This window comes from Sebastes fasciatus, chromosome 4, assembly GCF_043250625.1.
Source record: "Sebastes fasciatus isolate fSebFas1 chromosome 4, fSebFas1.pri, whole genome shotgun sequence".
In the NCBI taxonomy this organism is placed as follows: domain Eukaryota; kingdom Metazoa; phylum Chordata; class Actinopteri; order Perciformes; family Sebastidae; genus Sebastes; species Sebastes fasciatus.
This window is the reverse complement of record NC_133798.1, coordinates 35297856-35325812: the sequence shown is the minus strand read 5'-3', so window position 1 is coordinate 35325812 and position 27957 is coordinate 35297856. Positions and strand designations below refer to the sequence as shown.

The 27957-nt window shown below is 40.8% G+C and overlaps 1 protein-coding gene across 5 annotated transcripts; it reads left to right on the top strand.

The window, feature by feature from the left end:
• Positions 1-1217: 1217 nt before the first annotated feature.
• On the top strand, positions 1218-26502 carry sin3aa (SIN3 transcription regulator family member Aa). Of its 5 annotated transcripts, XM_074633903.1 has the most exons (22): positions 3877-4434; positions 7697-7913; positions 8454-8651; positions 9490-9596; positions 10411-10705; positions 10869-11117; positions 12409-12561; positions 12789-12944; positions 13081-13170; positions 13894-14012; positions 14129-14339; positions 14563-14679; positions 15451-15689; positions 16282-16465; positions 16720-17302; positions 19404-19573; positions 19717-19890; positions 21466-21558; positions 22021-22115; positions 22205-22226; positions 22419-22611; positions 24581-26502. In XM_074633903.1, exons 2-21 carry the CDS (start codon positions 7728-7730, stop codon positions 22566-22568), a joined length of 3591 nt encoding a protein of 1196 aa, XP_074490004.1. In that variant the 5' UTR covers positions 3877-4434; positions 7697-7727; the 3' UTR covers positions 22569-22611; positions 24581-26502. The 5 variants fall into 5 exon arrangements, with proteins under 5 accessions (XP_074490002.1, XP_074490000.1, XP_074490004.1 ...); XM_074633901.1 differs by lacking the exons at positions 3877-4434; positions 22205-22226 and adding an exon at positions 1218-1276 and having other exon boundaries at positions 13084-13170; XM_074633899.1 differs by lacking the exons at positions 3877-4434; positions 22205-22226 and adding an exon at positions 1218-1276.
• Positions 26503-27957: the final 1455 nt, after the last annotated feature.

The window sequence follows — 27957 nt, the reverse complement described above, 5'->3', positions numbered from 1 at the left end:
TAATAGCTGCCCACTGCTCCTAATAATAGTATGGGTTAAATTTAGAGAGTACATTTCCCTGTGTGCTGTGTACGAAAACAATGTGTGACAATAAAATCTGATTTACATTCCATAAGTCATATAAAGAAAAAGTTTATGTAGGTGAGGAGTTGAAGAGCAATATTCCCTCAGGGGTCACAGATTTTCTCGTTATGCCTTTGTTGGCAATAATTAGGACAAAAACAAAAACATTGTTGAAGTAAAAGTTACTTTATTTCATATTTGACAAGTACAATAAATATGACAATAAAAAACAGTGGACACTCAAATATTTTACCTATAAATAAAAAGTCAACACAATGTAAATTATTTTTTACTTAGTAAGAAAAAGTGGAAAAAGTTTTATCACCAAAATATACTGTAAGTATTAAAAGTAAAAAGTACTTATAATACAGAATGACCCCTTTCAAAGTGTTAAATTATAGATCTCATTGGATTATTACTGATCATTAACATGTTTGCAGCATTTTAATGATATAGCTGGTAAGATAAGATAAGATAAGATAGAACTTTATCAATCCCGAAGGAAGTTCTTGTGCAAGAGATTGCTCAAAAATACAACAAAATTGCAACAAGTTCAAGTGTATAAAATAAAAAAGTACTATTTCTAGCACTAGTGCCCAATAGAATAACAATTAAGTAAGATACATTTAGTAAAATGAGTAAATAAGATAAGATAAGTAAAATAAAAAAGGTAAAGTAAGCTAACAAACTGAAAAATAAGTATTATTTATATTTATATATAATTTATTTTATTATACACATGTTGGAAATTAATATTGCACACAATGAATAGTGATATTGCACATGGTGCAGGTGGAGCTAATTTAAATTTGTATATATGTTTATATTGCTGCAGGAGATTTAAATTATAACAATACATCTTATTTTATTTGTTGAGTTCAGGTTTTGTATGTAAAACATGAACCTGACAAGTAACTACAGCTGTCAAAGAATGAAGCAGTAGTAGAGGAATATAACCTAAATAAATTACAAGCACTAAAGCACATAAGTAGAGTAAATCTACTTAATTACTTTCCAACCTCTGTCTCCATCCTTTACCTCCAGTGTTTAGATGTAGAGTTTAGATGAAGGTCGTGTTGTTTCTCTGCTTTTAGCGGGTGATATTCAAAATAAAATGACGTATATAGTTGTGTGCACCAATGAAAGCTGAGGGGGGCGTCTCCAACTATTTTGTTACAAACACGAATCCGGAGTAAAGGAGTCTTTTTCCTGGGTATGTAACAGCTGATTAAACTACATTATAATAACACTATTACTGCTTTAACGCGTGAATGATGTTTATTATGAAGCGGAGCGCGTTTTGTGGTCAGTCGCGTCTTTTTGTGCGTATTATTTTAGGTGAATTGAAGAAGGGGGGGTGTTTTTATGCTCGACTATACAGAAAAACATACCGAGATAGATGGTAGAAATGTGCAGGACGTCATTTTGTCGGCTGGTAAACAACGTCCTCCGGGTTGTGTGGAGGTTAATGTGAAGCATCCCGATGTCTGGAAGTGGAAACATTCAGTCTGCAGCAGCGTTGTGTTGTTGTGTTGTGTTGAGCCTGTAATGGATCTGTAGAGAGAGAGAGGAGGAGGAGGAGGAGGGAGTTGTTGTGGTGAGACAGGTTAGACATTTTACTCTCCGACTATTGAAGTAAACAAAGAATAGGATTTGTTCGGAGCGCGGTCGTCCTCTCGCTCTCTCTGTTTCTCTCTCTGCAGGAGAAATGGAGCTGCGTGTTGTTTTGCACGGAATGGCGAGATGTTTCCACAGTTCCCGTTCCGTTTGACTTTGGCATTGTTTAGTTAAGGGCAACTGGATCAGCTGGAGAAAAAGATGCAGTGTTTTAGCCCATAAACCTACAGGCCCCCTTCACTTCACCGTGTGTCCACTACACCACCGGCGAGCATGCAAAGCATTTAGAGGATGATGCATTTTGGTGCCTTTTGTTTGGAGAGTGGAAATACGCACGTCGAGCGACGCGGAGTGCCGAGCAGACAGGCAGGCAGAGCCGTAGAGGGGCTGGCTGATCCGAGTGTAGTGTGTGTAGGAGGGGGGATCTCCACAGCCCTGCAGTGCCTTCTCTCTTGCATGCTTTTGCACAAAACTTTAACAAAAAATAATTGTTACGCTACAGAAAAATGCTCTCACATCGTGCGTAAAGGTGTATTTTTTTAGTCAAATGCTGCAGTGCCTTCTCTTGCATGCTCTTGCAAATTTAAAAAATATATATAATTGTTAAGCTGCAGAAAAAACTCTTATCTTGCATGCTTTTGCACAAAACTTTAACAAAAAATAATTGTTATGCTGCAGAAAAATACTCTTGTAAAGGTGTATTTTTTTTTAGTCAAATGCTGTAGTGCCTTCTCGTGCATGCTTTTGCACAAAACTTAAAAAAAAAAAATTGTTAAGCTGCTGAAAAATACTCTTATATCGTACGTAAAGGTGTATTTTTAGGTTTCGGCATGCAGGTAATGTGGGGAAAGCCAGTCTGCTGGATAGTGGAGGACTAGTGTGTGTGTGTCGCTGCTGCAGCCTCCTGTAGCTGCTCCTGCTGGATCCTCTCTGCAGCCTGGATCCTCTCTGCTGCCCGGGCTGGAATGAGGAATCCCGGGCTGCTTGGTGTTGCAGCTCCGCCTCTCGTGGGCGATGGTTTATTTTGGAAGTTCCACCTTTTTGGGATTTGCTGTGACTGTTGCGTGCTCTGATTGGCTGAGCTGTTCAAAGAGAGGAGGGACTCAAAGTGCAAAAGCATCCTCCCTCCCTACAAAGTCACGTGTTACCAAACTCCAGGAAGTAGCTGGAGTTGTGTGGATAGATCTCAACACACTAGATGGATAAATAAATAGAGATAGGATTCTAAATATATCCAGTTATATTGCCTGCTAGTTTTCTGTGGCCTACATGGTTAGTGCAAGTCTAGTAGATACTGTGTATTTTTTTTCATTGGTACAGAAAGGTGCTTGGTTGAATAAATGAGTGTTGAAAGTACTATACAGTGAATCTATATATACACACACATATATGTAATATACACCAGACTGGATTACCAAGGGTCACATGGGTATAATCCTGTTCTGGATTATACTGATGATATTCCGGTATAGGTGTAGCCTACTGCTTGTTTGTTTTTTGCAAAATACCATGAAGCTTATATAATAATAATGATAATAAAAATAATCATTATTTTTATAGCACTTTTCTTAACAACGTTACAAAGTGCACCACAACAATAAAAAAAATACAACAACGTTAACACAAAATTATTTTAATGCCACTAATTTCTTTAACGTATTAACGCAATCGATCTTTCTGAGGTTGTAGCGAGCTCAGTTTTAAAGCTAGAATGAATAAATCCGTTGGTACCAACCATGTCATACTAGCTTGTTGCACAGAAGGTTAAATAACGCTCCAAACGGTCTCCAAAATGACAGGAAAAACTGTCATGGCCATTTTCAAAAGAGGTCCCTTGACCTCTGACCTCCAGGTATGTGAATGTAAATGGGTTCTATGGGTACCCACAAGTACGAGTGGAAACTTGGAGGGAACAGGGACCCCCAAATAGCTTAATCAGGCCATTAAAAAAAATAATAATAAAATATATATATATACACACACACACATTAATACAAAATAATCAGTTATGATGCAAGTGGACAGCATTTATTCAGTATACATTATTTAATGAACAGAAAAAAATATATATATATATATATATATAACAAATGTCATTGAATGCACATGTACGTTAAGTTTGTCTTTGTGATAGGGAAAAATAAGGAAGTTCCTCAGTTGTGAAGGAGTCTTGTAGGAATTATGGTCTGCAGGTATTTTGCAGGATAAACAATAGTCCTGCAGGACAAAGAGGTATAAGGCAAAAAAAAGCACTAAAAGTATAATTTGAAGACGCATTTCTGACATTACATTGGGGTCTTAAAGTTCCCTCAGATGTCATCCTGTCCTCTCCTAATAGAAGCGGGACTCCTCATTGTCGCGCTTCAAGTCAAAATGGGCGTGCATGGCAACTGTGCGAGGAAAATCCTTGATTGACAGCTCAAACAACCAACCAGCCTCCATCGCCCCGCCCACCCGCGGATCCTCTGAACGAACCGACCAATAGCGTCTCTATGGGGGCGTGGTTACCCCTGTAAGCCCCGCCCCTCCCCTCTCAGCGCTAACCGACCGGAGATTGTTTTCCTTCTTCGGAGACGAGATTCTTCACTTTGCAGCTTCTAATGTGTTTATTTTAAATCAACCGGCTCTGATATAAGTTGCTTTTGGCTCATACGTTTAGTATCTTCACCCGGAGTCAAAAGTGTAGCGGATAAACCACAAATAACGGATTATTTGGTGATCTTCAGCTGTTTATCTGGAGAGAGAGAGAGAGAGGTGAGTTCATTCAGCGAGCTAACTCAGCTAGCACGGCCAGCATACCACCGCTAGCAGGAGGGTCAGAGTAGAACAACACGCTGCTCTGCATCACTCAATCAGAACTACACCCGACAGGAGTCCTCTAGTAGACCGACAGATCATACTCGCTTCAGACAGCCTGGTTTCAGCTACCTGATCGATAATAGTTAGCTGCATGTGCTCAGTGTCGGAGCTACTCATGTTGTTTACATTAGCTAGCAGTTAGCAGCTAACTAGCAGCTAGCATCTAGCAGCTCACCAGCAGCTACCTGGGAGCTAGCTAGCAGCTAACTAGCCGCTAACTAGAAGCTAGCAGCTAGCTATCAGCTAACTAGCAACTGGCAGCTAACTAGCAGCTAATTGGAAGCTAACTAGCAGCTAACTAGAAGCTAAGTAGCCGCTAACTAGCAACTGGCAGCTAACTAGCAGCTAACCGGCAGCTAACTAGCAGCTAACTGGAAGCTAACTAGAAGCTAAGTAGCCGCTAACTAGAAGCTAGCAGCTAACCGGCAGCTATCTAGCAGCTAACTAGCCGCTAACTAGCAACTGGCAGCTAACTAGCAGCTAACTAGAAGCTAAGTAGCAGCTAACTAGAAGCTAGCAGCTAACTGGCAGCTCGACCAAACAAGTTCCCTCCACCGTTAATAGACTAAACCGCTGTCGTATACTTTCACGCTTTAATAAGCAGCCAGTCGGATATCGAGTCAGCTACTTTTCGTATCTTACCTGTTTGTAATTGAGGTGTATTCTGCTCTCTAAATGGCGGGCAGGTTGAGCAGCTGTTTAACTCGAGGTCGGTGCTTGTGTTGCTGTCCAGGCCCAGAAAGGGGAGGGTGAAGCAGCTTGTTGTCGGCTAACGGCTGTTAGCCTGGAGCTAACAGGCAGAGCGTGTGTTTGACTGTAACGTTGAGAGCCACAGAGAGAAGTTGATAGCTATAAATATACTGCAGCAGCAGAGCTCTCTGTGGCTGCAGACTTTTAGTTGTTGGTTTAACGGCTCCACAGTCGGAAGCGTTACTACTAGTTCACTCTCAGTTTGACAGTGTTATTTGCTCGATGTTCAGCTACTACGTCGTGTTTTTGTAGGCTTTGTCTTTGCATTCAGATGCTTATGGAGTTGCTGTGTTGAGGAAGTTGTGAATGGCAGACAGACTCCCACGTTCCCTCAGCACCTGTTTGTTGCAGCGGTGACGTCTGTAAAACTTGCAGCCTCAGTAGCCAATGAAACAGTCTCAGTGTGCATGTTACGGTTTAGGTGCTTTTAGTCAGAATGAGCGCCTCGCTTCATTGGTAGCATCATAAAGGCACTTTGGGGAGATGTTGGTAGCTTTTGCATATTTGTGTTATACAGTATACTGCACGTTTGTGCCACCTATATTTTTATGTCTTATATGAATGTTTTTTATTCATATATAAAAAACATTCATATAAGACATAAATATAGGTGGCACAAACGTGTCATGCTTGTGAAGATAAACTTTGGATTCAAGAGGAAAGTGAAATTCTGAACAACACGCCAAGCTATTCCAACAGACGAGAACAATAAATAAATATTTTGGACATAGTGTTTGGTATTAATACATACGCTGAATAGAATAGTGTTTGGACATACTGTTTTTTTCTTACATCTCCAGTGTCTATTTCAGTCATAGAAGTATACTCCCTTTCTTTATCATGTTTCCACCCCAAACTGTTGGCACGGTATTCACAGTTTTTTTTTTAACAAGTTATGTTGTTCCAAAGTGTTGAGATTTGATTATATTTCATGCAGAACACAAGTCTTCAATGAATTAAACCGTTATTTATAACAAGGAGGGTGAAATGTATGAAAGTAGGGCTGTCATCAATTGATTAAAATATTTAATCGCATGATTATCCATAGTTAATCACGATTAATCGCATTTTTTTTATATGTTCAAAATGTACCGTAACAGGAGATTTGTCAAGTATTTAATACTCTTATCAACATGGGAGTGGGCAAATATGCTTGCTTTACGCAAATTTATGTATATATTTATTACTGGAAATTATCACACAAAACAATGACAAATATTGTCCAGAAACCCTCACAGGTACTGCATTTAGCATAAAGAATATGCTCCAATCATTGCATGACAAACTGCAGCCGAACAGGCAACAACAGCTGTCAGTGTGTCAGTGTGTCAGTGTGCTGACTTGACTACTTGCCCCCAAACTGCATGTGATTATCATAAAGTGGGCATGTCTGTAAATGGGAGACTCGTGGGTACCCATAGAACCCATTTTCATTCACATATCTCGGGTCATAGGTCAAGGGACCCCTGTGAAAATGGCCATGGCAGTTTTTCCTCGCCAAAATTTAGTGTAAGTTTGGAGCGTTATTTAACCTCCTTCTCAACAGCCGTTTAGTAGGCTAGCTAGAGAGTTTTTCCCCTTCATCAAATCAAATTTAACTTTACTATCCAAAGAAAGAAATAAGTTACTCAGAAATGCACAACATAAAACAACAGATACAGTCCATAAAAGGAGCAAAAGCTGTATGTTTCAGGGTGCTCGGCCCCAACTGTTTACTTTTCCTTAAATAATACCCCTCTCCAATCTGCTTGTGCTCACACAAATTGCCTCATTTTCATACTGTTGCTGCACCATCTGTGCGACAATCCTTTGGTGACGTAGCTGCTCTGTAGTTAGTTACGTATGTAGCAGGATGGAGCTTCAAGTTTTGGGATGATGATGATCAGCAGCACATCTCTTGTGTATACAATTTTGGGCATGGTGTTGCTGCTGAGGCTCGGGAGTGGGATGTCGACAATAACAAAAGTGTAATCAGACACTTGGAGTCTGCAATGACACGCACAAAGTTAATCTTATGTCGGTGTAACTTTGACCTAGTTCCCAAAAAAATAACGTCCCAAAAACTGAAACTGACATGCACTATCAAAAGTTAGTAAATCAATACGGTCCCATTGACCTCTGTCACCCCTCAGGCGTCTTTGTGCAGCTAAAAGCATTGAGTGTTTCATTGGCTATATGATCAGAGACCATGGAATAATTTTCTTCCCAAGCCAAACAACCGAAGTGGCTAGCTGGCACTGTGTATATCCATAAATTCACGGTTGAAGTAAAAAAAAAAATAAAAAATGACTGCCATATGCTCCTCAACAAAGTATTGAATGAAATCAAGAAGCTGATTTAATGTATTCTGATAACCTGACAGAAGCCTGCCAGTGTGAAATAGGGTCCATATGCTCTTTATCCGCAGGTCTCTCAGCTCCTCCGAGTATGAGTTCATAATGAAGCGGCGACTGGAGGATCAGGAAACGGTTTTTGCGTCCCAGCAGCGGCGCCTCGCTGGCAACACGGAGGTTTTCCAGCATCGCGTCCTGGCCCCTGCTCCGGCCCCGGCGGTGTATGAGGCCGTGTCTGACAACATGCAGCCCACAGCAGGCGTCCAGTACTCCGTCCCCCAGGGATACCAGGTATACGACGCTCGTCCACTGCAGATTTGTTTTAAGCTTACTGACTTTTAGATTTAAAACTAGGTCAAATACAGCAGTTTTAAGTCACCCGTTGCTCATGAAGCTGTGTTTTTTCTTTCTGTAAGCCGCCAGCATGTCTCAATTTTTATAATGATAAATTGTAGGGCTGCTCCTGTTTGACTAATTGGTCTTTTTGGTCGTAGTCCACTAAGATTTCTTTAGTCAATTAGTCATTTTTCATGCTGAATGACTTATTTCTAAGAAACTTATGAGCACATCTCTGGTAAACACAAGATTTTAAGTGGTGCTTTTGTGTGATTCTTTGTGGAGAAACTAAGTTTTACAGAGCTGTCGATTAAATTAACTAATAGATTAGTTGACAAAATTGTATGAGTGTTAGTTGACTAAGAATTTCTTTGGTATTTCTTATTGTATGTGGTGATTTTAAATGATTGGTCCTTTCATGACAAAGTCACAATGCTATCCATCAGATATCTCACCAGATATACTAAACCTAACTACTTGCCTTCGTTGTTATAGGTGTCTCTACTTTCCCAGGTTCCCACCGTGGCCCAGAACAGCGGCGGGCATGGGCACACTCCGAGCCCAGCCGTCCATGGCGGGTCCCACCACCACAGCCCAGCAGTCCAGTCCCATGGGCCCTCAGTGATGTCAGGGCACAGCCACACAGCTGCTCCCCAAGCCTCTGCACAGGGCCAGCAGTTCCAGAGGCTCAAGGTCAGTCGGCCCGTTTTATTTTGACAGGTTCTTACGGGTTCCCATGGAAAAATTGCAAATGTCAAAGAGTTTTCAAGCCAAAGAAGTTAGTGAAAATAAATCTACAGGCGTTATCAGAGGCTTCAGGGCAATGTGTGTGTTTTTAGCCCGTTAAATGTTTAGTTGATTTGTTCTGTTGTTTGTAGTTTGAACACATTTTCTGGTTAGTTAAATGGCCGGTTCACCCTAATCATAAAGAAATCACATTTTCCCCTTCAACCCTAGTTGTTTCTAGCCATGCAGATGGTTCACAGGGAAGCATTTAAAAACATACTGTAGTAGATCATTTTAATGAACATTTTAAGACCCAAGTTAAATTATTTATTTATTTATTTATTTACTGCTTTTTTCCCCAGTGTCTGTCAAGATTTTGAAATGCGATGGTAAATGGTCGCTGTTTATTTGTTATATGAAGTTATAGTTCTTTTTAGGGATGTCACGATACCAGAAATTTAGTAGTTGGTACCAATACCAGTGAAATTCCACGTTTTACAATACAAATTTGATACCACAGTATAAAAAGTAAATCCCATGTACTTCAACATCCACTCCTTTTAATACCGTTTGCATACTGGTTTTTGTTAGGAAGTTAAAACGTGTCATAATTCCGTCACGTTTTCAGAATTTTGGCATCGACTTGGTACCGAAGTATCGGTTCTCGTGACATCCCTAGTTCTTTTACTGTATGAATGTTTGGTGTTTAATATCAGAATCGAGGCACTGCTGCCAAAAGTGAGTGTACAAGAAAAACAGATTGGCAGATTGATGAAATTGACTTTCCCTCTTCTTTTTCCCCAAGGTGGAAGATGCTTTGTCTTACTTGGATCAAGTGAAACTGCAGTTTGGCAACCAGCCTCAGGTCTATAATGACTTTCTGGACATAATGAAAGAGTTCAAGTCTCAAAGGTGAGGCCGCTGTTTGATTTTACATTAGTTTTATTAGGATGAACACCCAAAGTCGGACAACTTTGTGTTTCAAAATATACATGTTATGAGTTCTTACCCGTTCAGTCCTACCTTGAACAACAGTGTCATGGTAACCAATTTGCACAATTCACTACTAATAATACTATTAATAATGAAAATAATAACCAGCTTGTCTGTAACTTGCAGAAGCCGAATGATAAGGCCACAACTCTCATTCAGGTTTTTTAACTAGAACAATTCCCACGTGTCCCAAAAAAACATAAAAAGTGTTTGACTAGTTTTCAAACCTGGATTTTTTTTTTGCCTCCGTAAAGATCATTTTTCATTGACCTCATTTGTTGAGAACGATCAGTCTGTTATCCTTGTCAGAGATTGTAGGTAAAAGTTGGCATTTGTTCAGAACAATCTGAAGTTGAAAGGGTACAAGCTGCTCTTAGTCTGGTAAACTAAAACAGGATGACAGTTGCAGCTGCATTTGTCAGATTGGGAAAATATATGAGGATAAAATTGTGACTAAATTATAGAGACACAACCAAGAAATTTTAGTTAATTTATTCTTCAAGCAGAAGGTCAGTCAGAAAGTTTTGCTAAGAGAGCATGATAACTAGAAGCTGTGCATGGGTTTGTGTGAGCTTGAGGATTCAGTCTTAACTTTTAGTCATCTTTAAAGTTGTGTAATCAATCTTCTGAATCAGTGATACATGAATAATCCCAGAAAATTGAGAGGATTGGCAGGTTGACATCCAGGGTAGACTTGAATTCATTCTGTGTATTTTATGTTTTGTTTCTCCAGTATTGACACCCCTGGGGTCATCAGCAGAGTGTCACAGCTCTTCAAAGGTCACCCCGACCTCATCATGGGCTTCAACACCTTCCTGCCGCCCGGCTACAAGATCGAGGTCCAGAACCCTGACCTGGTCAACGTGACCACGCCGGGTCAGATCCACCACATCACCCCGCATGGCATTTCAGTCCAGAACATCCCCATAACGGGAGTAGCTCCCCAACATCCGCCCCAGCTCCCGTCTGCTGCAATCACCACCGCTCCGCCCCTCCTGACGCAGCCCACCCCCGCCAAGATGAGCAAGGTGAGTGAATCGGAGTGACACCAGCAGAGTTGTACAAACAAAAAGATATTTTTACTCCCATCTCCACAGAGGTTCAAAGTTTAAAAAAAAAAAAAAAAAAGTGTTTCGTGATGCAGCCTCTGGTTAAACACCACTAAAACTTTAATGTTGTGGCCTTCCCCAGCCTCTTCAGCCCCAGGCGTTGACACCGAGCAGTCAGAGCAATCCGTCCATCCCTGCGTACACCTCCCCTCGCTCCCCGCCCATGCAGCTCCACCCGCCACTCAGCGGGACCCCCACTGGGCCGCCCATGCAGAACAACCAGCCAGTGGAGTTCAACCACGCCATCAACTACGTCAACAAGATCAAGAACCGCTTCCAGGGCCAGCCCGACATCTACAAAGCGTTCCTGGAGATCCTCCACACGTACCAGGTCAGTGGCAGAAACTGAAACAGAAACTTTGGCATAAAGTAAAAAAATTTTTTTAGAAAGTACTTTTTGTGCTTTAAAAAGATCTAATTATTCCGTTGCTAATATGAAACGGTGCAATTAACAATGCTGCAAACTCGTCGCCATGACCACGAGAGACTTTCTTAGTGTCTCTATAAAGTGAAGTGTCACTTTACACAACCTAAATATGATGTTAAACTCTGAATATAGCATATATTCAGAGAGAATATAGTATATAGCAGACCTCTTAGTCCTACCAATGTCGTCACTAGGCCTGTCACAATAACTACGTTTGTTGGACGATATGTTGTCCCAGAAATAACTGATAAAATATATTATTGTCATTTTAAGACCATTTTATGCCACTGATATAATGATAATATAATAGCATAATAATGCAAGTACACCTTTTCAAAGAGCAATGAACTTTTAATTCTTAAGAATATTCATACATTGGAATTGGAATGTGAAAAAAATATTAAAATATCCTAAATATATAAAACATTAATAAAATAAAATCACACAACCGAAACAATAAATAAAATGGACCCTCGGGCTCTGATAACAAAAATTGCACTTCAATAAATATCAAACATTTGGCACGGGGGTATAGTGAGTCATTCATTCCAATAGGGAATATCCGGAAGTTTCTCAGTTTCTCGATGATCAGGGCATTTGTTCACAAAAAGTGCAAAGTAACAACATATAAAGCAATAAGTTAGAGATAAGTAACAGCAACACTCCTCTCTCATTCGGCTCAAACCCAAACTGTTCCTACAGCGGAGCTGTGGACATTAAGTCGATACCAAAAAAATGATTGAGGTCATGTCCATATATTGTACAATAAGTGTTATTATTGTGACCGAACTTTTTAATCGAAGACGACACATACAGGCTCATTTTGAGCAGAAACAACAATATGTTTATGTGTATTAACACAAGAATCATTGCACAAATAAACTGTAGTGTGCACTTCCTCTTTAATGAAGTACCCCGCTAGACCTCATGTCTGTAATGAAACTGTTTTCGGTTATGAAACTGGAAATGTTGCTGTTTCAGTAACGTCACCTTGTTCAAAGTAAGCTTAGCTTTGTTTGGCCCCAGGTGGAGCGGCGACACGACGACAAGTTCGACCCGATTCTCAAAACTGTCACCTTATTCATCCCACTGGAGTTTGCCAGCTTGAAATAAGAAAACGGGAGGCCTTTTTGACCTCTCTTATTACTCAGTTTCACCAGTAACTTCACAGTAAACTTGTGTTTGTCCACTACAGAAGGAGCAGCGTAACGCTAAGGAGGCTGGTGGGAACTACACACCGGCTCTGACGGAGCAGGAGGTGTACGCTCAGGTGGCCAGACTATTCAAGAACCAAGAAGACCTGCTCTCAGAGTTTGGGCAATTTCTCCCTGACGCCAACAGTTCAGTGGTGAGCTGAGACCCTTCTGTATAAGCACTTACTTTAAGTATGGAGTTAAAGAGTTACTTTAAGGATGTGCTGTTTCTCAATGAGCCTCATTTGCGTACTTTATACCAGTTAAATAATCTACATTCAAACTTGTTCTTAACAATGACCTGTTGGAATAATCCCATCGTATCTGTAGCTCTGGAGATCCATGTTCCCTCGTCTTAATCAGTGTTGTGTATTCTCCATAGCTGCTAAGTAAGACCACAGCTGAGAAGGCAGAGTCCGTACGGAACGACCACGGTGGTACTGCCAAGAAGCTGCAGCTCAACAACAAACAGAGGCCCAATCAGAACGGCTGCCAGATCCGTCGTCATCCAACTCCAGGGACCACACCCCCTGTCAAGGTACATGCATGCATGCATCCTCACATACTGCTGAAGCTATAGTCCCGTATACTCCTGCTTCCTTTCTTATTTCCTGTCTGTTTTTTGTAACGATTGTACCGACGTCTTCTCGTTGCTGTTTTTGGTGACGCTACAGAAGAAGCCGAAGTTACTGAATCTGAAAGATCCGTCGGTGGCAGAGGCCAGCAAGCATGGAGTCGGAACAGAATCTCTGTTCTTTGAGAAGGTGAGTTTCTTTTTTTTTAGTATGCTGTGTTTTATCTTTGTGTTGGTGTGAAAAGCAAACAGTCATTTAATTACAGGATATGAACTCAGGATATAAAGGAAATTACTCACAGATAGCATTTTAAATCAAAGCAAAAGCTTGGAAAAGTAAAACGGAGACAGTGATAATGTTTTTATATTGATTTGTTTTATCAAGTATCTAATAATATTAATATTTTTTTAACATGTAAACTCACAGTAAGTATCTAAGACTCTTTGTTGCAGACAGTGACACAGCCTTTACACAACGGGGGACGTGACGAATAAAAACACGAAAATGCAAAATACTCACCTGCGACTATTTCACATCAAAACTATTCTTACGGGCAGAGATGCAATTTACGACAGTTGCGACACTTATTCATTAAAAGGTTCAAATAGATTTGTGCAGGCAGAGGTCAAAACCAGGATCCTATTGACCCAAAGCAACATCTGGCAGTTTGTCTGAGGTAAATTGTTGTACAGCCTAAACCTCTGTAAACTATTTTAGTTTCCTTTTAACAAAATGTTCTATGTGAATTTGCGTCTACTACGCATTATATCACAATATATGGAATCATAACCCCTCTATCGTGATATGAATCATATCGCCAGATTCTTGCCAATACACAGCCGTAGTAGTTTGGTTATTTTATATACCTCCACATGGCTCTGTCACATATTGTTTATTTATTTTTCACCACAGGTGCGCAAAGCCTTGCGAAGTACAGAGGCCTACGACAACTTCCTGCGGTGTCTGGTCATCTTTAATCAAGAGGTGATCTCCAGGGCGGAACTAGTGCAGCTGGTGCTGCCCTTTTTAGGGTGAGTCTCACCTGGAAAATTACATAAATGGTTTTTTTTTCACAGTACACTGTATATATATATATATATATATATATATATCATACATATGTTTTTCACTTAATTATGTTATACAGAAAATTCCCTGAGCTGTTCAACTGGTTTAAAAACTTCTTGGGATATCGGGAAATGTCCCACATCGAACCGTACCCTAAGGAACGGGCCACCGAGGGCATCGCCATGGAGATTGATTATGCTTCCTGTAAGAGGCTAGGCTCCAGTTACAGGGCTCTGCCCAAAAGCTACCAACAGCCCAAGTGCACCGGCAGGACTCCACTTTGTAAAGAGGTGAGAGCAAGTTAGATTTGGAAATAAACTGCATCATCAAGTCAAGTTTTTCTTTTAAAGCCTGACAAGTTTTCCGATTGCTGAAACGTCAGCTGTCTTATCTTGATCCAGTCAAGAAAAACAAAAATATGTGAATGTGGACAGATTGGATGTATTAAAAAGAGGAGATAAGAGCATGGACCTTCTTAAAGATGACACAGTGTTTGCTTCTTCCGGCGTCCAGGTCTTAAACGACACCTGGGTCTCCTTCCCCTCCTGGTCTGAGGACTCCACGTTTGTCAGCTCAAAGAAGACTCAGTACGAAGAGCATATCTACAGATGTGAGGACGAACGCTTTGAGGTGAGCAGGAACATTAAACATTGATGACTTGTCTGTCGATGTCACCACAGGGGTGAAATATATAGCTGTTACGTTTTCTTCTTCCAGGATGTCTTTTTTTCTCATCTTTGTCTTTGAACAAATACTTTTGAATTACTACAGTGAAACTGCTCAGTGGTGAACAGTGGAAGATAATACAGTATGAGCTTTTGAATTAATGATAAAGGGCATGCACACCAGGGTTATTATAGTAAACTAAAACTAAAATAAACGGTGAAAAATATTTTTAGTAAACTGAAACCAAATAAGAACTATATCCTTTAAGAAAAAGTAAAACTAATATTGCCTTGTTAAAAAACAAATACAAATGAACCACAGAAATTGAACGGACTTGACCTTCCAGTAGATGGCACTATGCCGCAATCGCTTCACATCAGACACTAAAGTAGCGCGAAGATTAAACATTAAACATTTTGGCCGTTCCTACATAGTTCTCCAACCATGTATTTTGTAAGTATATATGTAGCTACTTCTGAGACATTGTAGCTGGCCCTAACAAAAACAAACTAAAACTACTGTAAAACTAAATATATAAAAAATAAACTAAACCTTTCTGAAAAACTGAAACTAAACTAAAACTAGCAAACACACTCTGAAAACGAACTAAAACTAAACAAATGAAATCGAAAAGTCAAAACTAAAATAAGATAATTGAAAATTCAAAACTATTATAACCTTGGTGCACACACGGAAATTGGTATTAAAACCGCCTTCTTTTTTTTTCACCCACAGTTGGATGTCGTACTGGAGACCAACTTAGCGACCATCAGAGTCCTGGAGACGGTACAGCGGAAGTTGTCCCGCATGTCAGCGGAGGAGCAGGCCAAGTTCCGCTTGGACAACACGCTGGGCGGCTCCTCGGAGGTCGTACACCGCAAAGCCATCCAGAGGATATACGGAGACAAGGCGCCCGACATCATCGATGGCCTGAAGAAAAACCCCGCCGTTTCTGTCCCCATCGTGTTAAAGAGGTGGGAGACGAACAAACTTCTGAATTATATATATATTTTTAATTAGCCGATTTGTGTATTTGGAACAAAATCAGTTTTTAGCTGAGAGATTGTTCTTTAACCAGAGTTCTGTCTTGTAGTTTTGAGTATGATGAAGACTAAGTAAGGTGCACATACGCAAACATAAACATGTGTGATTCACCAGCTCTTTGTTTACATAGTGCAGTAAATGTGTGTCCTGCAGCTTCTTTTGGGGCTAGACTGAAGTTATGAACTAGAGCTTATAAAGCCACTAATCCACACAGGGGAGGAAAAGCCAATATGATGTTGGAGTGGTGGATTTAAAAATGGCTCTTGAGATTTAACGTGTGCTTTTATAGACTACATGTTCCATTGCTGCGAAAGGATTTGAAAATAAGACGAACAGTATTTTAATTTAGTACTCCTGCCTGAAATGCAGCAGATGTTTGAGTCTTGAGATGATGTAAAGTAATAAAAGCGACACTCTGACACCTTTGCTGCAGTTTGAGTGTGAAAGTCGCAGACTTTAGTTTTAAATATGAATTCAGATTGTGTGTGAAATTTACTTGACTTTGCCTTCTCCTCTAACCAGATTAAAGACCAAGGAGGAAGAGTGGCGGGAAGCCCAACGAGGCTTCAACAAGATCTGGAGGGACCAGAACGAGAAGTATTACCTCAAGTCTCTCGACCATCAAGGCATCAACTTCAAACAGAATGACACCAAAATGCTTCGGTCCAAGTCCCTGCTGAATGAAATCGAAAGCCTTTATGATGAGGTGAGTTTCTTTCTTCTGTACCTCAGTGCAGCACTAGAACATGAAATATGGAATAAAACCTGAATTTAACAAATGCCATGATTAGCTATTTGTTTTAATGTCATGTTTTATATAACATAAACTGCTTTAGAGCTGCAACAATTGATTAGTCGATCGACAGAAAAATAATCGTCAACTATTTTGATAATGGATTAATCATTAAATCATATTCTTTGCATCCAAATTGCTGATATTTAATTTTTCTTGCTCTGCAGCGCCAGGAGCAGGCATCTGAAGAAAATGCCACTCCACCGACAGGCCCCCACCTGACGCTGGCATACGAGGACAGCCAGATCCTGGAGGACGCAGCGGCGCTCATCATCCACCACGTCAGGCGGCAGACCGGCATTCAGAAGGAAGACAAATACAAGATCAAGCAGATCATCTACCACTTCATCCCCGACATGCTGTTCTCCCAGCGGGGCGAGCTCTCCGACGTAGAGGAGGAGGAGGAGGAGGAGGAAGAGGAGATGGATCTGGAGGAAGGCGCCTCCAAAAAGCACAACGGCGTCCCCGGCAGCGGGAGCCCCTCCAAGTCCAAGCTGCTGTTCGGCAACACGGCGGCGCAGAAGCTGCGCGGATCTGACGACGCCTACAACCTCTTCTACGTCAACAACAACTGGTACATCTTCCAGCGATTACACCAGACGTTGTGCTCGCGTCTGCTGCGGCTCTACGGGCAGGCAGAGCGGCAGATCGAAGAAGAGGTCAGAGAACGGGACTGGGAGAGGGAAGTCCTGGGACTGAAGAAGGAGAAGAACGATAATCCAGCCATCCAGCTGAGACTGAAGGAGCCCAGTGAGTAACAACATGCTTATATTCTTAAAGCCCCAAAATTAAAAATACATATTTTTCCTCTTACCTGTAGTGCTATTTATCAATCTAGATTGTTTTGGTGTGAGTTGCACATTGTTGGAGATATCAGCCGTAGAGACGACTGCCTTCTCTTGAATATAACTGAATTAGATGGCACAAAAATACATTTGAAAAACTCAACAGCAACATCTCTTTCCAGAAATCAAGATAATCCACAGACCTTGTTGTTGTTTCATGTAGGAACTATTTACTTTCTACCGAACTACACTCACCAACCGTATCACCACGCCGAAGGAAGCGGGCATCTATACTCGATACCACTAGCTCACCTAGCACCACTGAGCTAGCCAACGTTACAGCTCAGCTGACCAGGACGCCATTCATGTTTACATTTCCTGCCATCACGAGAACGAGCCTCTCGTCCATGAGTAGATGCACGCTTCCTTCTGCATGGTGATATGGTTGGTTCCTATATTAAACTGCTCACAACAAGGTCTGTGGATTATCTTGTAGCCGGGTCATGATTTCTGAAGAGAGACGTTACTGTTGAGTTTTTTGTGCCATCTGGTTCAGTTATATTCCAGAGAAGGCAGTAGTCTCTACGGCCGATATCGGCAACACTGTGCAACTCACACCAAAACAATCTAGATTAATAAACAGCACTACGGGTAATGGGAAAAATATGCATTTTTGATTTTGGGGTAAACTGTCCCTTTAATTAAACTATACTGTATTGCTTTTGTTTGCTTTTCCTATTGAGGACAGAGCATAAATCCTCTGTTTTCATTGTCATTTGGGCCGCATTCCTGCTCTCCAACACATAATAATTCCTCCTTTTCCTAGAGAAAAGTATTTTAAAAAATGTTGGCCCTGTTCAGATCTGGTATTAACATGCGTCCTCAGTGATCGGACCGCAAACGGACAGGTCTAAGTACAGGTGTGAATGCGCTCAAGACGCATTGGGATCCTGGTCTGGGCCACATATGGCCGCATTCTTTTAGCGGTGTGTACACAAATGTGTCCTCTACCGCACTGAAGGACCGACTACTCAACTGACGCCCCGCTGGGATCCGCGGGGCCTCACTGCGCTCCTCAGGTGATTAGACAGGCAGTCACAAGCGCTTGTCTGTCTCACAGCATGGAAATGGCTTCTGTGCTCTACTGTATCCCTGTCAGTTTTCTTTATAGGCTATCGCAACATATTAAAATATATCTTGTGTATTAGGCCTATATGCTATCTATATTATCAGACCAGGCACGGGACGGGCATTGCTGCCTGCTGTCAGTGTTTGTTATGGTGCTCTGCACAGAGCTGACACCTGCCCGCTCGCTCTCTCTCTCTCTCATCCCCGGCTCTGTACCCCGCTGTTGCCTGGCAAAGGCTGCGCTGTCCGCGGCACAGAGGTCCCCGGGGACCGCCGTTATACAATAACCTTCTGTAGGCTATGTAGAATATCACTACTGACATTTATGTAATATTACGTCACACTGCTGCTGTATTCGTCTTGCGACATGTTTATTTGCATATAGAGCGGGGAAGTGAGATCGGATCACAAGACGATCACTCAAGACACATGTGGAGACACATTCTAATGCCAGGTGTGAACAGACGTACTTAAAGCTGTCCATTGTGATCGGATCACCCAAGACGCATGTTAATGCCAGATCTGAACAGGGCCTCTGTTTCCATTGACGTTTGGGCCGCATTCCTGCACATACGGTTACATAATATAATAAAATAATTCTTTTTTTTTCCTGGAGAATAGTATTCAAAACATGTTTGTAGGCTTATTGCAAACAATGGACATTGCAAAAGAAGAGGATTGATACTCATAATTAAACAATAACATGAATGAGCATAAATTGACAAAAAAGTGAATAAAGAAAACTAAAAGTGGATGAAAATATAAATATCTTATTGTATATTGAATGGGAATCTCTCAGATTTGGAAAGTTAAACTTCTGCCAAAATGAGCACCGCTTGCCAAAGACGATTGATTTGAAATGCCGCCAGTCTGTCTGTCATGTGCGGATCCACTTGGCCGTCTGATTTATTTTTATAATATTTCTCTATTTTCTCTAGTGGACATCGAGGTGGAAGATTACTACTCAGCCTTCTTGGAGATGGTCAGGAATTTGCTGGATGGAAACATGGAGGCTTCTCAGTACGAAGACTCGCTGAGGGAAATGTTCACCATCCACGCTTACACCGCCTTTACAATGGACAAGCTCATCCAGAGCATCGTCCGGCAGGTAAGCAGCTGTTTGTTCTCTCGCCTCCAGGTTTCATGCGTCGTTTGGCGGTCACCTTAAGCCTCCGTTAGCACCGTGGAAATAATTCTGACACTTTCAAATAGTTGTTTTCCACTTTAAAACATTTCCTTCTCTCCATCCAGCTCCAGCACATCGTGAGTGATGAGATCTGTGTCCAAGTGACGGACCTGTACCTCTCGGAGAGCGCTAACAGCGCCAGCGGAGGAACCATGTCCACCCAGTCCTCACGGAGCTCCGCGGAGGCCATGTACCAGCGGAAAGCCGAGCAGCTCATGTCTGATGAGAACTGCTTCAAGGTAAATACATGACCTTGCTCGGGAGGTGATGCAATTGTATTATGGGAGATGAAATATTGTGCAGAAGTTTTTGAAAATATGGAAATTAGTTCAATTAAAGTTCATTTAAGGAGAAGTGGTAATTTTCCACAAGGCTGCAGAGTGCTAAGTGGTTGCTTTAATTAATCCAGAGATGGAAATTTGTTTGCTGCAGAGAGGAACGTCCCACTCATACCTACCGAGAGGGTTTCTCTTTTCATTTAAATTCTGTTCTCTGGTGTGTTCACAACCAATAAATCTTTTATTGTAACAAATTAAAACTTGAAATAAAAGCAGTGCTGTGCATAGTACTCATTTAGGAGTCCTTTGGCAGCTAAAGCGTCTAAAATGAGGTTGGAAAAATGTACAAATCAGCCGGCCCGTTAAACATGAATATGCTGTCTGCAGCTTACAATTATTAAATTATGATATTATTTTTTAAAGTTACACTGGCAATGTGTAAAAGCAGCTGCCACCCACAAGCAAATTTGCACTTTGAAAGCTTCATTGTACCGTTGATAGCCGGCTCGGTTCACACAAGTTTATCCAGTTTTGTCAAAAAAGAAATTACAGATCTGTTGTTGAAAACTATGACTTGAAGCGTAATCACCTTGCGTTGACAGTTTTTTTTTTACAAAAAGATAGTTATGTGTTAGATGGAAAAGTGAAGGGAGAGGCTTTCCATAAAATACGGCTTGCAATATGTATGTTTTTCTGTTTTTTTTTTAAATTATCTTTTTTCTTTAAGGGCGCTTTCACCAGCCTTAGTCCGTTTGGTTAGTCCGAATCAGAGTGAAATTAGTATTTTTGGTTTGTTTTCCATTAAGTCTGGTTCAGTTTCACAAATTAAAGCGGACCAATTAAAAAATAGAAGTATTGTAAATTTGCAAAGGGGCGTGTACGAAGGAGCGAATTTATGTTTTTCGCCTCAAGAGCTGCCACTTATATGCAGGGAATCGCGGACTTTGATATATTGTCACTGTCAAAGTTTCTTCACTTTGACTTGGCACTGATCTACTGTGCTCACGAATCCCTCCTCCAGTTTATCTCCACTGACTTTATAAACGTCACTATTTTTGTGGACTTTATTTAGCACATTCTGTATTTTCTCTTTGGCCCAGATGTCAAGTAAACATCGGACTTCTGCAGAAGTCCAGGTCCGTCCTCTCCTTCTCATGTTAACCTGTCGTTTACCTGCGTCCATCTCAACAAATGCCCGCACAGGCAGCCTGCGTTTTGGTTGGTTGGTCGATTGTTTTGGTCCGCACCAGATTACGATTACTGTGCTCACAATCGCCCAAATGACAAAACGGACTAATTGTTGGCTTGCGAAAGCGCCCTGAGTTGTTTTATCTTTGCATGTTCACATTTATTTAACACTTAGAAGAAGATTGAGTCCAAGAAGTGATTTCGGATTCCAACCTAAGATGTTGATGCTGCAGCTCACCTGGTTTGCACCTCAGCCCTCTGAGCTCTTACGACATCCCGGCTGTTTTTAAATCTCTCACAATGAATTAATTTAGCTTCACACTTGCTTTGTGTCTGTCACTTCCTCAGGTGATGTTTTCGAGGAACAGAGGGCAGGTGCAGCTCACGGTGGAGCTGCTCGACACAGAGGAGGAGAACTCAGACGAGCCCATGGAGGCTGAGGTGAGAAACTGTTAAAGCCAGCTGTCGGTTTTAATATTTCCTTTTTGTCTATTTTTACAAACCAGTTTGGGTTTTTAAAGCAAATAGAGTCTCTGTGATGGCTGGAAAGAACTGCTAAAATTAGGAGGACTTGGGACCATGATATTTGGATTTTGACTTGTCTTATATTCTCACTCTGATGATTAGTGGCAGTAAGTGATTCTCATTTGGCTGCTTATGTCACAATCAGTAATATATGTGCGTATTATCTTCATATTATTTAAGGAAGCTAAGTACCCAGTGAATAAATGCAAATAAAGTTGTTTTTACATTCTGTCTAGTAAGAGGGTCCACTTTTCCAGCTGGAGTGGAAAAACTAGTAAGGACCTATTGCCAACCTTTTGGTAATACTGGTGTTAGTAGTGGTGTTAATGTATCCGATTTGTGTCTCAATTTCGCGTTATACTTGTCCTTTGTTTGCAGCGTTGGTCTGATTATGTTGGACGCTACTTAAACTCAGATTCCACCACACCTGAGTTGAGGGAGCACCTCGCTCAGAAGCCAGTTTTTCTTCCCAGGTGAGTCGTCACATCAGGTCATTTTGTTTTTGTCAAATTTGAAAATCACGTTTTGAATTGTGAATGCAGTTTTATTTCTTTTGACTCAGAGAAAATAGGGTGATGTTAATGGTAAGGATTTTTCTTTTACTGCATAACATCAGAGTATCTTTGCTTAGTTAACTGAACACATCTCCTGCTACGAAAGTCAAGTCGAACATGAGTCCTTTTGATTAAATTAACTCCAATCGATTTGTTCTGACACATTTCCTGCCGGGGCTCATTAGTCACTCTCATCACGTTCGTCTCTGCACTCGTAACCAGGAATCTGAGACGGATCAGGAAGTACCAGAAGGGTCAAGAGCAGCTGGACAAAGAGGCCTGCGAGGGAGGCAAGAAGTCCCTGGCAAAGGAGAAAATGGAGTGCATGTTCAGAATCAACTCTTACAAGATGGTGTACGTCTTCAAGTCTGAGGATTACATGTACAGACGAACTGCCCTGCTGCGAGCTCACCAGGTATGCACTTCTTTTTCCTGCTACTATTACCTGCTGGCACCTCACTGACCTCCACATGACATTAGTCCGTTACTCTGCCTAGGAGCAGTGAGGGTGTTATATCTCTAATCTAAACTAATCTAGTATTTGAATGTAACATTAAGCAGAGTTCCTTATTAGCTGTTTAAGCTGTCAAAGCATTTAATTGTACCTTTTTAAGCAGTGGTGACATATGGAGGTGGAAATTACAGTTCACTTTGCTAATTACAATAATTTCCTTCAGTTTGAAGAACTGAAGACTGACTGTCTTCTAGGGCTGTGCTAGATAGTTCGAAGCTTCATTCGCAACGTTGACATTCAAATTCTAAATCAACATTTGAATGCTGTGCAGCTTCTTCTTTTTTTGCATGTCTATTTATTCTGTTTAAACTTGGTGCACAGTCTTGCACAGTTGCAGATAAAGATTAGGCTATATTAAACTATTTGTAGAATTAGATTCCTGTGATGGATGCATAGGATTGTTTCCAACTCCAGACCGTTGTAAAGTCCAAATGTAGTGAAAAAAGAGAGATGTAATCATTTCCAAAATTTACAACATGGATTTATCTAAAGAAATGTTCTGCGTCAATCCAGATTTGTTGGTGTTTAGCCTTTCAAAGACAACATTTTCACTGCGATCGAAAAACTGTTTGCTCTCCCGCTTGCTGAACATAAAGGGAGGCATGCACCTGTATTAACGGGATGGTCTAACAGCAATCTAACAGCATCAGAAATTCAATTGATATAACCACAATCATAAAAAATCTTTTTTTTTTAAGGACATACATTCAAAGCTTCATTAAAAAACCTCAATAGAAGCTTTGAATGTTAAAAAAAAAGAAGGCATTTGGTAAAACCCTAGTGTCTTCAGTTCAGTCTGACTCTGTTGCCTGTTTAAACTGTTTAGTTAAAGGAATAGTTTGACATTCTGGGAAATTCGCTTTCTTACCGAGAGTTAGATGAGAAGATTGATATCGCTGTCGGCCGGTTAGCTTAGCTTAGCATAAAGACGGTAAATAGCCACCTTCAACTCTATCCAAAGGTGGCCGTTTACTGTACAGATGTGAGAGTAATGTCAATCTTTCTTATCAAATTTTGGCTGTAACAGCTTTTTTTGATCATGGCTGATCTGACAGTTGAATGTCGGGGCTTTCAGTCACCAGTGAGGGGAGCTCTAATGCAGAAAGTCTCTCACAGTGATACTGATGATTCATCCATTCAGTTTAGCTTGAGAATTCAGTGTTGAGGATTTGTTCTGTCTCGTACTAATCATGAATGAATGAATGAATGAAAGACTTTATTTCAAACATAAAAAATAAATAAAAACAGATACAAAATAATAACAAACAAAACAAGAGTAACACTGTCCGAAAAGGAGTAGGTGGAAGTAAAACTTATATTTCCCTATACCCCTTTTTCACTTCTCCTCTAATAACTCATATATCATAGAACGATAGAATGATAATCTAATATAATATATAAACTATCCCAGATTTATTTAAATCCCAAATTAAATATATGAACAGCATCCTAAGTTTATTTACAACCCGCATATCCATCCGAAGTTAAAAAGTAGATATAAACCAACCCTTAACGCAACCCTTATCACAACTCTTCCTCAACCATAAACCTCCCAAAAATAGCTTTTGTTGTATAGCTTTTTAAAGTGATTTATATTTGTGCTCCTCTTCAACCCATCACCTAACCCGTTCCACAAATCCACCCCACAGACTGAAATACACATACTCTTCTTTGTTGTACGAACTGTACGAATTCAATTTTCCTCTTAAATTATAACCCCCCTCGCTGTCGCAAAACATTTTTTCTCTCCCTACCTCCATGTAAAGTGTTCTTGGGTTTCTTGAAAGGTGCTATATACATAAATGCAAGTTATTATTATTATTATTTTTACCCACTGAGTATCATAACAACATCCCGTTTTTCTCCTCAGTCACACGAGAGGGTGAGCACGAGGCTGCACAAACGCTTCCAGGCCTGGGTGGACGTGTGGGCCAAGGAGCACGTCACCCGCGACATGAACGCCGAGACCAACAAGTGGCTGATGGGCAAAGCGCGTGAAGGCCTATTACCCTGCACCACCAGCTGCCACCCAGAGATCCTTCACTTTGTGAACATCAACAAGTACCGCGTCAAATACGGCCCGCCCAACAAGGCGCCGTAGCCGAGGGGAAACGGGAGAGAGAGAGAGACTGATTTCTGGGGGGGTGTTGGGTCTGAAGTCAAACAGGTCAGGAGTAGAGGTAGGACGAGGGCTTATTAATGTGTTTTTAAGTTCGACATGGGAGCACAATTAAGCTAGCTACCGTGTACGTTGCACCCGGGGCGGCGGGATTACTGATTTTACCAGCGTTTTTAGCTGGGCCCATTTTTTCGCAGGGCCTTTTGGTGCCAAAACTTAGGAATCGTCACGATCCAGTGAAGCTCTTACCAGCACTCGGAGCCACTTCTCAAACTCCCCTGAGCCTTTTCTACGGGGCTTAGCGGCGTAAACGGCGAGCCTGCGAGAGATAGAGTGGTGCTTTTTGTACTTTATCACAACTGAGCTTCGGTTTTAGATTTTTCGACTGACCCATTTTGTCTGAAGCCATCAACAGGAAGAGCTCTTATCGGAACGAATCATACAGGGATTTCTTTATGATAGTGTTATCCTACAGTATCCATGGAAAACAATATGGTGGACAAGTGCACTTATTTAGAAAGAGGAAAAACGTTTCAAAAAAGTTTTGTTTCCCAGTTTTGGAGGTTTGGAAAGGGAGCACAACGAAGTCTGAGATCTGGTTCTGACATTCCTGCGTTAAGGCCAAATCACGATTATGTTCCTACTATCCCTAGACGGAAAGAAAGTTTTACATTTCCTTTTCCGAAACACGTGGCAGCATTATTAGAAACTGCCTGAGCCCCAAACAGTTTTGTCGGGTTACCGTCAAACAGCACTGTTGCGTTTATGTATTAAAAAAAACAAAACTGAAAAAGAAAAAAAAATTAGCCTCACAACACTGTTTGGTCTCAGACTGTAAAATTGTATAGCTTGTGAATGTCAGATACTGACATGTATTCCAGTGTATGTGTTGTGTATATATATTATATATAGTTCTATTAACACAAATGATCCTCGCCGCCCTGGACGTCAACCTTTTTAAAACGCCCTCCGCCAATACACCAGCTTGTACACACACACACACACACACACACACACACACACACACACACACACACTCGTCTCATTGGACTGTCCACATGCGTTCACGTTGTAAATACACTGTATATAGTCTCAGACTTTTTATGACAGATCTGTGTTGTTGTGCTAGTAATACTTTCCAAGCTTACTGTGGACTTTAGTGATAAATGGCTAAAGTTAGTATGTATATGAAAAAGACAAATGCAAGACCATTTATTACAGTTTTTACCAAAGGGAGTTGATTATAAAAAAAATAGCTGTTTTCCCCCCTTTGTGTGTTCCTTTCTGTCTTTTCTTTTTAATTTCTGTAGTAAAAAAAAAAAAAAAATGTGGAAAAAGTAGAAATGTATCCAGGTCTTTCAGTTTTTATATATGAGAAATAACTTTTTTTCTTCTGAATGTGACATTTGGTTGGTTAAGAAAAATCACTGCCCCCCCATTTGACAGCCGACACCGTCCGTGGTGATGGTGGGACTCATTTCATTTGTCTTCAGATGAATAGACTCCACAACGGTCTCACTTTGTGATGCACGCTTCCCTCCCTGGATAGATTTCTGCTGCAGACATCACCCCACACCATATTTTTGATAATGGAAGAAGTCTCACGAGCATGTCTTTAGTCCCTTTATTTAGACATTATTTAAAGTAATAATAAAAACGACATTTGTAGCCTACGGAGCCCTTTGTGGAGTTGTTGAGTGATTTTATTTTTTCACACATCAGTCATTCATGTTGCGAGGAAGCCGAAAGAGAACCTTTTTTGTTTACCTCTTGTCAAAACACACAATAGATATATACAGTAGAGCTGCAACAATTAATCCATTAGTTGTCAACTATTAAATTAACTGCCATCGATTTTGGTAATCGGTTTGAGTAATTCTTTTAAGGAAAAAAAAGTCAAAATTCTCTGATTCCAGCTTCTTAAATGTGAATATTTGCTGGTTTCTTTACTCCTCTATGAGAGTAAACTGAATATCTTTGAGCTGTGGACAAAACAAGACATTTGAGGACGTCATCTTGGGCTTTAGGAAACACTGATATTTTTAAATTTTATAGCCCAAACAACTAATCGATTAATCGAGAAAGTAATCGACAATGGAAATAATCGTTAGCTGCAGCCCTAATACACAGATTAGTCTTGGTGTTCTTGTCAGATGTAGTTTTTAAATTGTACTTCCTGGTACTTAAGACTACCAGACGCAAACAGGCCTCATTCACATCCAATTAGACATCTAGATTAATTATAGTAAGTAAGTAACGGCACACAGAATGAAAGTTTGTAACACACAATACTTGACTTTTAACCACCAGTGTATGGTCAAAGTATATTCATTGCATATTGTACTAATTGTGCAAAATCTTTGGAATATGTTTCTCTTTCTATGAAATGCTAAAGGCTTAAAAAGGTTAACTTCGGTATTTTTCAGCATGGACCCTATTTTCCCATGTTTTTGTGTCTGAAGCGCTGTAGACGTCAGCTGCTCACGGCTGCAATATGGTGCTATTGGGGCAAGCTGGCACCGTCATTTATGTCCACTAAAAGTTCTTGTTTGTGCCATGACAGGTTCTGATTGAAGTGTCTGACATGGAAAGAGTGGATGTGCTCCTTTTCTTACAGCCGGGCCATATCGTCATTCAAACCCGACAGAATTGTAAATTTTCAAAAAATCGACTACTTCCCAGTGATTATCGAATAGTATTTTTGCTTGGAATGCACGTCCCTAATTTCCACGGGATCCGGTGACGGAGGACGTCTCAACCATATAGACATTTATACATGTATATATGTCTATGGTCTCAACGCTTTCATTTCCTATGGAAAGCAGGAGAAGCAGTCGCCCAAGTGCATGATGTGAGTGTTGCGGCGAATTGGAGAGGGTCTGTATTTGCATAAAGTTGAAATATTTCAACTTTATGCAAATGAGTCCGTCCAGCGCAACGCATCCGGTTCACGAAACTTGGACCAAGCTGTCAAACTAAGCCATGTAATTCTAAAATGAAACAAGATTCAGAAGTGGCATGGCTTATTTTTAGCCTAAAATGTTTTCAGAAATATATTTTGGTGGATTGTTTAGATCGTGGGTCAGCAACGTTTACTATCAAAAGAGCCATTTTAGGCAAAGAAAAAG